The sequence below is a fragment of the Lampris incognitus genome, chromosome 1 (assembly GCF_029633865.1).
Source record: "Lampris incognitus isolate fLamInc1 chromosome 1, fLamInc1.hap2, whole genome shotgun sequence".
Taxonomy (NCBI): domain Eukaryota; kingdom Metazoa; phylum Chordata; class Actinopteri; order Lampriformes; family Lampridae; genus Lampris; species Lampris incognitus.
The window spans coordinates 130,858,569-130,869,524 of NC_079211.1; the positions used below are offsets into that span (position 1 = coordinate 130,858,569).

A 10,956-nucleotide genomic window follows, 5' to 3' on the forward strand; every position below is an offset into this window, starting at 1 on the left:
CTGGTGTATGGCCAGCCCCTGCGAGTTCCGGGGGAGTTTCTTCCGGATGCTACGACTCCCTGGTCGGCCGCCTCTCACCTCAGTGCGTCCCGGAGCGCTGCCGGTGCCTTCGCTCCCGTTCCGATGTCTCAACACTGCCTCCCCCGGTCCTACGTCCCCAAGGATCTGCCATCGGCGAGGTACGTCTTCATTAGGCACGACAGCCATCGGTCCCCGCTGCAGCCCCCATACGACGGGCCCTTCCGCGTCCTGGAGGCGGGGGATAAGAACTTTGTGGTGGACATGGGGGGCAGGCCGGAGCGGGTCGCTATAGACCGTCTCAAGCCTGCTCACTTGGACATTGGGGAGCCAATGCAATTGGCCCTACCCCCGCGGCGGGGACGCCCTCCTAGGTCGGCCCCGGCACCTGCCTCTGTTCCTGCTTCGGCCCCGCCTATGGCCCGGGTTTCGGCCCCATCTGTTTCCCCTCCTGTGAAGCGCAGCCGTTATGGCCGCAGGGTCCACCCCCCGACTCGTCACTTGTTTTCCCCGTGACTTTGCACTATGTCATTGACTGTTCTGTTGTAGAGTCTATTTTTATGTTCATGAGTTGCGCTTTTGCTGTTTTGCATTGTTTTGTGTAGGTGAATTCTGGGGGGGCCTGTGTGGTGACCCACATCTATATAACTAGAGACATTCACCTAAGAGAGAATGCACTTCCGCTTCCGGAGCAGAGAGTTCAGTGTCGTTGTCGAATATATGACATAAAAAGTTGGAGCTAGTAAACTACCTCGACTACGTCTACTCTCACGTCTCCTGTCTCGTTGTTTTCTAACTCCACAAAGCCAAGTTTCTGATAAACAGAGGAAATCTAAGTTGGACTCTAATAACATATGATTAATCTGATCACTTTTGGATTTTAAAACTTCGTATATTTAGGTGTCCATCTAATATACCCTTTGGCTTTGCTCTTGGATCCCAAATAATTCTCGCGTTGTTTACCGTTTGAAAGACTTTCCACTTTCGGTTCATTCGGATTGCCCTGTTTACTGTCCCGCACTTTTTTTTTATTATTCATGTGTTTTTGCGGGGTTTTCCTAATGTCATTAGCACTCGGTTGGACATGGTATGGGCTCACGTATGTACAGTCACTGTTGTTGCTCGTTGGAATCGCTTTCGGACTTGGGCCGTTTCCAAGGACAACGCGACGCCGGGCGCCATCTTCCAAGGATCAGAAGCATTGTTTACGTTTGCATAAACGTTGCCTAGCTAACGTTAACGCATTGGATCATTAATCGTTCGTATCATAGCGAGCTAAATCGATCATAACTAACTCAAATCGTATCCAAGTACAGTGTTAGGCTATGTTGTCATCATCCATCTAACGCAGTTAGACAATCAGTTTAACAGTTCTGTGCCTGTGGGACTGTACGGTAACGTTAGCTAGCTAACGTTATGTGTGTGAGAGAAAGGAAAGCTTACCTTTGTGAAAATGCAAAGAACACACTAACATTGCCGCCGAAATGTATTTGAACATGATCGATTTGCGTCTCACTGCTGCAACCCAGGCCATCCTGCGCCTCTTGGTTACGTCCTCTGTGTTCTTTCCTTCGTTTCTCACCCAAGAAGGGAAAGAAAAAAAAGCGTAACCCATTCTCGAGGTAAATCAGTCGTTTGGACTTTGGCCAAGGGCAATGCGACGCCGGGCGCCATCTTCCAAGGATCAGAGGCATTGTGACATCACGACCGAAAGTCGGGAGATGGCCTACGGTCGAGATCGCCAAATCAGCTGATCGACAAGCAGAGGTAGGTTTGCACCTATCTATCTACCTATCTCTTGAGACTATCTCTCTTGATACTTTGACTAAGCTCATGTCAAAGTAAAACCAACTACTAAACCAACTACTTGCCTACTTGACCCCTTACCAGCAAAACCTTTTAAAGACCTCTGGCCTTTTCTGGGACCTACATTGTTAATTTATCACTTACTACTGGCACTGTACCCAGCAGTTTTAAGACAGCTATGGTTACACCTCTGCTTAAAAAACCGTGCCTCGATCCAGGGTCTCTTAATAACTATCGACCAGTCTCTAATCTTCCATTCTTTCATAAAGTACTAGAGAGAGTTGTGTATCAACAAGTTTCGACCCTTAAAGAAGAAAACCATCCATACAAACCTTTTCAATCGGCTTTCAGGGCCTGTCACACCACTGAAACTGCTCTGACCAGAGTGGTGAAGGATCTTTTACTAGCTATGGACTCTGCTTCCACTTCTGTGCTTCTATTACATGATCTCAGTGCAGCCTTTGACATCACTGATCACTGTATATTATTAGACGGAATAAATTGTAATTTTGGTGTCTCTGGCTTAGCACTCTCTCGGCTTAAGTCCTATTTATCTGGAAGAACACATTGTGTCTGCTATAGTAATATTACATCAAAATTCTCTGACGTTAAATATGGTGTACCTCAGGGCTCAATTCTTGGCCCTCTACTTTTCTCTCTTTGTCTTTCACCTCTTGGCCAGATTATATGTATGCAGTTATGGAATAAATTTCCATTTCTTATGCTGATGATACTCAGCTGTGCCTATAAGGGCTGATGATCATACTCAAATTACTAATTTAGAGGCCTGCTTGGCTGCTGTGAAAAGTTGGATGTCACTAAACTTTCTGCTTTTATATTTGGATAAAACCGAGATGCTGGTCATTGGCCCTGCTAAACACAGGCAACAATTTGATAAAGTAACGATAACAATAGACAACTCTGTGATTTCATGAAGTGTGGCAGCCAAAGATCTTGGTGTTATGTTTGATCCCAGCCTTTCCTTTGATAAATGCATTAAAGAAATCCCCAAGACTGCCATTTTTCACTTACATAACATAGCTAAAATTCGGTCTTTCCTGTTCATGGCTGACGCAGAGACTCTAATACATGCATTTGTTTTATCCAGACTTGATTACTGTAATGTTCTGTTTTCAGGTCTGCGACATGCTAGTACTAAAAGTCTTCAGATGGTTCAGAATGCTGCAGCTAGAATCCTAATTAAAACTAGGAATTTTGACTATATTACACCAATTCTTCATTGGCTTCCTATCCATGTTAGATCAGACCTCAAGGTGCTTCTGCTGACTTATAAAATCCTGAATGGGCTTGCCCATTTAGGATTTTATAATGTGGATTTTATAATTTTTAAAATTACCCATTTAGGATTTTATAATATATGGGCTTACCTGTCTGATCTCCTTAAACCGTACATTCCATCTTGAGCTCTTTGCTCTCAAAACACAGGGCTCCTGTGTACCCAAAGTTAAAAAGAAGCCAACTGGTGGCAGGGCCTTTTCCTATCGGTTCTCGTTCTTGTGGAATAACCTGCCTGCTGCCATCAGACAGAGTCTGTTGTGTCCTTTAAATCCAAACTTAAAACTCATCTTTTTGCCTTAGCCTACAATTCGCTGCCTTTGAGTTGAGTGCTTCACAACCTGTGATGTAAGGCGGGTCGGTTTCTGTCTCAATGAATTTACCAACTACTGTTCTGCTGATGAAATATAGCATATAGATTATTGACTACTGCAAACTGTTCTCTTCTCTCATGTCTTTTCTCTCTCTCTGAATTTTTCTCTTTTTCTGTGTGTGAATGGTGTGATGTGAGTCTACCTTGTGTGCACATGCAGTCTGTCCTCCTCCCAGGTCTCCATGGTGATGATGGTCGCCACTTGGTCACTGCTTGGCATCCTCCTCATCACATTTTCTTTTTATATATCTTATAAAGCCATGTAATTTTGTTATCCTGTTTTAATGTTAGTATATCCTTCTATCACTAAGATCTGTGACGGATTTTTTTTTTTTACATGATGATGCTGCTCGCATGGCTCGGGTCCTGGGCTGTTCCAGTGGTGTCTCTTGACACTGCTTGGCATCCTCCTCATCATATTCTTCATATAGTTTATAATTCCATTATAATTTTTTTATCCTCTTTCAATGTTGTATTCTGTAAATTGTGTAAACACAACATCTATTGCACATTGTCTGTCTTTTGGGCAAGATCCCTCCTCTGTTGCGCTCCCTGAGGTTTCTTCCTATTTTTTCTCCGTGTTAAAGGTTTTTTTTTTTTTTTTAAGGAGTTGTACCTTATCCGATGTGAGGGTCTAAGGACAGGATGTTGTGTTGCTGTAAAGCCCCTTGAGGCAAATTTGTAATTTGTGATATTGGGCTATACAAATAAAAGTGACTGCTGGGATGGGCTTCAGTGTCCCCGTGACCCTGAGAGCAGGATAAGCAGTTTGGATAATGGATGGATGGAAATAAAATTGACTTGACTTGACTTGACTTGTGTGGAGAGGATCATCGACTACAACCTGCCCATCTTCCCTTGGTCCTCTTGGGGTTTAGGTTCAGGAAGTGTGTGGGTGTGATCATTGCAAACCCTCTCGCCCTGAGCTGAATCTCATACCCCTCTTTTCTCACCATCTAAACCGTCTCCATGACTCTTAAAAAAACTATTACTGTAGACATATTTCTATTTCCAGAATCCTTTGACTTATAATCAATGCAGTCAATTAGGCTCCTAAAGAAACTGAGTGCTTACTCTGTAGAAGATGCATACTATTTCCCAATTTTCTATTCTCAAGTTTTCTTACCATCAATTTTATGCTACCTCTCATATACATGGCCCTATACAGTACTTTTAAATACTGTAGCCTCCCATCAGTGCAATCTAGTTGACATACTTTTCTTAATGTAACATTATTTCTCTACATAATTTTGTGTTATATTTAGGGTGATCTGTGTGAGCAACCACCCAAGTTAAATTCTGTTTACTGCAAAATTACTTTAAATGAAATTATCTTGATTCTGGTTTGCATACAAACAGCAGTAGTATAGCATGCAGTTACAATATCTGCATCAAATAGGAAAAATGACAATGTGCTTTTTCCTGTATAAAATAAAATGTCAATCGAATTGACATATTCTATAATAGATGGGTTTTGTTATTCAGATTCATCACAACTTTTCTGACACAGTGAAACTCTTTTCCGTGGATCTCCCTCTCTCTCACCTCTCGCTCCCTCTCGTTCTCTCTCTCTCTCTCTCTCTCTCTCTCTCTCTCTCTCTCTCTCTCTCTCTCTCTCTCTCTCTCTCTCTCTTGTTCTCTCACTCTTTCTGATGGCATACAGGCGGCTCCCATTGTAAGTGGGGGACTCTTGGCACTGTTTGTGCTGATTCATGTGGATATTGAACAATGACCGGCTAAAGAAAATTGACAGCTAATGAAATAACTTTGTGTGTGTGTGTGGGGGGGGGGTCACTGGAAGTGGGAGGGGCTGGCTGCAGGGTGAGGGCTCAGGGCTGTCTGCTTGGCCTATTGCAGGCCGATCTGCAGGGTAGCTTGGCCATAGAGGACTGTTGGCAGAGTTCCCACCCCTGAGCGGCTTGTATATATTGTGCTCAGCGTGCCATCACAGGCACACTGGCACAAACAGGTACTGGTAAGGGATTCCTGTCCATTGCTCAATATTTAACTTGTTAAAATTTGTTCATTTACAACATATACTTTAAAAATATCTTATCTACATTTACTTGTCAGATATTTACCACATACTTTTATGTTAGGTGCAGCCTGTTAGAGTCAACCCTTTCTGTTGTGTCACATTTTATTCTTTAATCTACAATACTGCAATTCTGTATTCAAAAAGTGGGGGAAAAAAAAGATTGGAGAATATTTTGGAAGGAAAGGTTTCGGGATTTTTGTTGACATGATTTTGAAAAAATGATTTGAAAATTTCTGTCACTGGGCTTTTAGCCTCATTAACACTACCATGACTTTGTCAGATTTTGTTGAAGTTAAAGTCTTGTACAGGCCTCCAGAGGGATGTACAATACAAGATACCCTCAATCTCAGTTCTGATCTCAATTTTTCTACATGTTTCCTCTATGCTTCCTCTCAGTTTCATCGTTACCCATCCATTCACTATGGCCACAGACCACCAGAACCCTGCATCTAAGCAGCAGCAGCCTGGGACCAGTGCTTTCAAGGTGAGATGGAAAGATGGTGCTTGGGGTGAGGTGGGGGACTGGCCTTTGTAGTGAAGGTCAAGTTGTGGAAAGTAGATACACCCCACTTTATTTTCCTGTTTCCTCCCTGAGATGAGCATGAGTGTACTCCCCAGGAGATAATTCTGCTGTTTTGTTAGAAACACTTGGTTGCTGATATCACATAATTGAGATAAACTGTGACAGATGGGCCGGTGTAGGCTTAAAGCATTGTGACAACCGAAAACAATATTGAATGCAGTCTCTTCAGGTATTTATTGCTGAACTGCTCCAATTTTATTTCTCCCACTTGCCTGCAGCTTATCATCTATGAGCAGGAAAACTTCCAGGGACGTTGCCATGAGCTGACTGGTCCCTGCAACAACCTCCAGGAAGCAGGCGTGGAGAAAGTGGGCTCCATACTGGTGCTGTGTGGACCGTGAGTGTGGGCAGAAAAGGAGAGAATATAAGAAAGACAAAACTATCAATCCCAACACAGATAGAAAGCTTGTGACAGTGAGGAGTAAGTAGGCTTATCAGTGAGGGAGTGGGTGACTGACAGATAGACTCAATAAATAAGCAGAGAGGCAACAAAAAAAAAAGCAACAGAATAAGAGAAATAGCGAAAAACAATAAGCAAAAACAAACATACAGATAAATTGTGTGATACGAAACATTCAGCCGTAAACCTGATTTTATACTGCTTTCTCCTGCTGTCTACCTGGCACTAATCACCACTTCTCTCCTACAACCCCTTTCCCCTCTTTGTGCCCTCAAAGATGGGTGGGATATGAGCAGGCTAACTGTAAGGGGGAGCAGTATGTGTTTGAGAAGGGGGAGTATCCTCGCTGGGATTCCTGGACCAACAGCAGGCGCAGTGACACCATCTTTGCATTCCGCCCCATTAAAGTGGTAACAAAGTGCATTTCAACATTATGTACCCCAAAACTCAGCAACAAATGGTATGTTGCTCATGTTTGCCAATCCACCCACTGTCATTTTGCTTCCCCTCTTTCAGGACAGCCAGGAGCACAAGATTGTCCTTTATGAAAACCCAAGCTTTGCGGGGAAGAAGATCGAGATCATAGATGATGATGTTCCTAGTTTCCATGCACACGGCTACCAGGAAAAGGTCTCCTCTGTGAGAGTTCACAGTGGCACGTAAGTCAGTCCTATCAAGTTATTCGGTGATACAGAAAATTGTTGCTGTCATCAACTAGAAATATATCACATTGCAAGCTCTCAAATTGCCATCATCTCATTTCTAAATTCATCTTATTTTTTTGTTTTGTTCTCCTTCTCCTTCCTTTACTATGTTCCTTGTCTACCAGCTGGGTGGGTTATCAGTATCCAGGCTACAGAGGCTATCAGTACCTGTTTGAAAAGGGAGAATACAAGGAAATCTCTGAGTTTGGAGCCCAACTTCCTCAGATCCAGTCAGTTCGGCGTATCAGAGACATGCAGTGGCATCAGAGGGGTGCATTTCACCCCACCGCCTGAGCTTATTATTAATTTATGTAATGACTAATGATCTCTGCAACCTTGCTCCTTTCCAAACGCCATTTCCATCACCTTTAAATTGCAATTCGAACTATTGCAGTTGTTGCAGTAGAGGCATAATTTGAAGCAAACTAATAAAACCATACTGCTTATATTTCACATGGTCGTGTGATTCTCTTTGTTTTACCACTTTTGTCATTCATCAACAAATTCTTCTGACTTAAGAAATAATAAAAGTTGCAAAATAGACACAGTGAACGACTTGGAGCAGGAATTAACAGCTGTGCCAGCACTGCAGGATGCTGATGGGAATCGATGGGAATCCTTTAAAATAATATTACATTTAGCCACTCGTTCGGCACAGAAACGGTACGTTCAACATACCGGAGGGTTACAGAAATAAAAGCCATAATCAGAAAAACATATAACTACAAATAAAGTAAGATTATTAACGGTCTAACCACAGGTTAGACTTGACAAGTTCAATACAGCGCACCATATAGGCTGCGCTTGTCGCCGTTCAAATCGCATCACTTCCTGTTTCATTGCGCAACTTTAATTGTCGTCACGTCCCGTTTTGTAATCGTTACAGAAGAAGCGTTTGCGCAGTTTGAACGGTATCATGGATTGTTGAACTAAGTAAAGTTTTTTTTTTTTGACAAATTAATCTATCAATCTTGGGCACTGCCTGATATTCCGGAAACAGACGTTGTGTCAGTGGAACATTAGGTAGGGGAATACATAATACATTTATTCTCAGTGAACTCAGATAGCTAAGAAGCTAGTTAGCAAACCAGACATAGAACTGAACTAGTAGTAATGATGAATTGGTCAATAGGTAGCTCTTAATCTCAATGGTTTGTCTTAACTTAGCGAATGGTATTTTACATATATTATTCTAAACAACTGAAGGAGTCAAGCAAAATGGCTTTGTGAAAGTCTTCATTGGTGTTGACAGTCAAATATTTTAAGCATGATCTGTGTGGCACCCCAATACTGTTGGCCTAATAACCTTTGTTTGTTTTTCAGTTTTATCAAATCAGCAAACTCTTATCTCCTGAAGTTTATCTCCCTAAGTTAAGATGCCTGTCCAGTGCAGTATTTGTATGGAGAAACGCGCCGTGCTGAAACGCCCAAAGACCGGACACTCGTCATGTAAAGAATGCTTCTTTGGGGCTTTCGAGGAAGAAGTCCATCAGACGATTGTGTCAGCGCAGCTTTTTAAATCCGGAGAGACTGTAGCGATTGGTGCTTCTGGTGGGAAGGACTCCACAGTGCTCGCACATGTAATGAAGGTTTTGAATGAGCGATACAACTATGGTCTTAAACTTGTACTGCTTTCAATAGATGAGGGAATAACAGGTTACCGGGATGACTCATTGGAGACAGTGAAGAGGAACCAGCAGCAGTATGAACTACCACTGAAAATTGTGTCATATGAAGAGCTGTATGGTTGGACGATGGATGCTATAGTAAAGCAGGTTGGATTGAAAAATAACTGCACTTTCTGCGGAGTGTTCAGAAGACAGGCTCTGGACAGAGGAGCCGTTATGCTTAAAGTGGATAAGATCTGCACAGGTAAATCCCAGCAGACATCCAAATATGAATAAATGTCAATATTATCAAGCAGCCTTTAAAATAAAAAGGTATTTATTTGATATATCCATTATCTTTTTTCACAGGTCACAATGCTGATGATGTGGCAGAGACCGTTCTGATGAATGTCTTGCGAGGAGACATAGCCCGTCTACGCCGCTGCACTGCCATTTCCACCATCAGCGAAGGGGAAGGGGTTGTGCCTCGTTGCAAGCCACTCAAATATGCCTACGAAAAAGAAATTGTGCTTTATGCTTACTTTAAAAGGTTGGACTACTTTTCCACTGAGTGTATCTACTCTCCCAATGCATATCGTGGCCATGCGCGAGCCTTCCTTAAGGACCTGGAGAGTATACGGCCAAGCTCCATCATAGACATCATCCACTCAGGGGAGAACCTGTCAGTGCGAGAGGGGGTAAGGATGCCAGTGCAAGGGACCTGCGGTCGATGTGGCTACATCTCTAGTCAGGCACTCTGTAAATCTTGTGTGTTGCTGGACGGGCTGAACCGAGGCCTGCCAAAGTTGGGCATAGGGAAACATCACCGCCTTCATGACAAAATCCTCTCCCAGCAGCCTCTCACCGAAAAGGAACAGAGGAAGCTCAAAATTGTAAACATCTGAGAGTTATTAGAAATGTTCCTATTTGCCTTTAAAGTGGATTTTTGTTAAATCAAGAAAATCAAGTTGTCCATTATATAGGGTATTAAATCTGAAAGTAGCATACCAGTCACTACTGGTACCCAAGACAAGTAGTGATCAGTAATGCTTAGAATTTGCAGGGGATCAAATTTTTCATTTTGGATACAGATTAATTATGCCATTTGCAACATGTTTCCTCTAGACATCAAAGCATTCTTATGAAGATACCTTTCAGTCATGGCTGAGTAGCGCATGTGTTTACGGCGTGTTTGGCCAAAAAGTACAACAGATACCTAGAAGAGGCTGGGATCCTCCTAATTGTTTTTGGAAAATCTTGTAGCCAAACTAAACATATTGTCAGAATATGAGGAGTTCAATATATTTAGAAAATGTTTATGCATAGGAATGACTAAAATCTTTTAGTTTACAATGCTTGAAACATTGTGGAAGTAAACAATATACACATATGCACCCCTCTACATTGCAACCCCCTATTCTACAACTTGCCTAGTTCCTGTCTTTTATTAATTACTCTCCTGTTACATTTGCTGATTTCAAGAGAAAATGGATTGTTGTTGCTAACTTGTTTTCAAAGTGTGTTGTTTGATGTAATACATTTCGCATTTCCTGCTTTTTCTCTCTGATCAGAGTGTGATAGGATTGAAATAAACATAACTGTTGCACCCTTGATTTCCATGGCTTCTTTATTGGTGTTGTGGGAGTACAGGCTGGTCATGCCGGCTCATCTGATGTTTTTTTTCTTCCCCATCTGTAATGTTCCTCGCAAGTTGTAAGCACCTACCTTGTCCTTGAGCCATTTCTATGCAAGCTGTGTGTACGTTGTGCATTGTTAGCGGTTCCACAGGGTCAGTGACACCAAGGAAAAGGCAGATGCATCTCTGGAACTCAAAAGATCACATAGTGTATTTAAATAAATATATCACATGCACTGAAATAATTACTGTGTGAAATAAATACTAAATAAATTATGACTGTGGGTTTCCTCCCACCGTCCAAAGACATGTAGGCCAGCTGAATCGGCCGTACTAAATTGTCCCTAGGTGTGTGTGTGTGTGTGTGTGTGTGTATATGTGTGTGTGTGTGTGTGTGGGCCCTGTGATGGCCTGGCAGCCTGTCCAGGTTGTCTCCCCGCCTGCCACCCAATGACTGCTGGGATAGGCTCCAGCATCCCCACGACCCTGAGAGCA

General features: G+C 42.7%; 2 protein-coding genes across 4 annotated transcripts; both read left to right on the top strand.

Moving 5' to 3' along the window:
* Window positions 1-5,930: 5,930 nt before the first annotated feature.
* Window positions 5,931-7,649, top strand: crybb2 (crystallin, beta B2). The gene is made up of 5 exons (XM_056275553.1): window positions 5,931-6,015; window positions 6,333-6,451; window positions 6,792-6,924; window positions 7,031-7,173; window positions 7,344-7,649. The coding sequence occupies exons 1-5, from the start codon at window positions 5,953-5,955 to the stop codon at window positions 7,510-7,512; spliced, it is 627 nt and encodes a 208-aa protein (XP_056131528.1). The 5' UTR covers window positions 5,931-5,952; the 3' UTR covers window positions 7,513-7,649.
* A 454-nt stretch (window positions 7,650-8,103) lies between these two features.
* ctu1 (cytosolic thiouridylase subunit 1 homolog (S. pombe)) lies at window positions 8,104-10,436 on the top strand. 3 transcript variants are annotated; one of them, XM_056289879.1, is made up of 4 exons: window positions 8,104-8,241; window positions 8,542-8,769; window positions 8,860-9,090; window positions 9,195-10,436. In XM_056289879.1, exons 2-4 carry the CDS (start codon window positions 8,595-8,597, stop codon window positions 9,728-9,730), a joined length of 942 nt encoding a protein of 313 aa, XP_056145854.1. In that variant the 5' UTR covers window positions 8,104-8,241; window positions 8,542-8,594; the 3' UTR covers window positions 9,731-10,436. The 3 variants fall into 3 exon arrangements, with proteins under 3 accessions (XP_056145854.1, XP_056145837.1, XP_056145845.1); XM_056289862.1 differs by having other exon boundaries at window positions 8,542-9,090; XM_056289870.1 differs by having other exon boundaries at window positions 8,590-9,090.
* Window positions 10,437-10,956: the final 520 nt, after the last annotated feature.

Coding starts and splice junctions, on each gene's coding strand:
- crybb2 (XM_056275553.1), top strand. CDS start 5,953: ATGGCCACAGACCACCAGAACCCTGCATCTAAGCAGCAGCAGCCTGGG. Junction 6,925..7,030: donor CATTCCGCCCCATTAAAGTG/GTAACAAAGTGC, acceptor CCCCTCTTTCAG/GACAGCCAGGAGCACAAGAT. Junction 7,174..7,343: donor GTGAGAGTTCACAGTGGCAC/GTAAGTCAGTCC, acceptor CTTGTCTACCAG/CTGGGTGGGTTATCAGTATC.
- ctu1 (XM_056289862.1), top strand. CDS start 8,595: ATGCCTGTCCAGTGCAGTATTTGTATGGAGAAACGCGCCGTGCTGAAA. Junction 9,091..9,194: donor AGTGGATAAGATCTGCACAG/GTAAATCCCAGC, acceptor CTTTTTTCACAG/GTCACAATGCTGATGATGTG.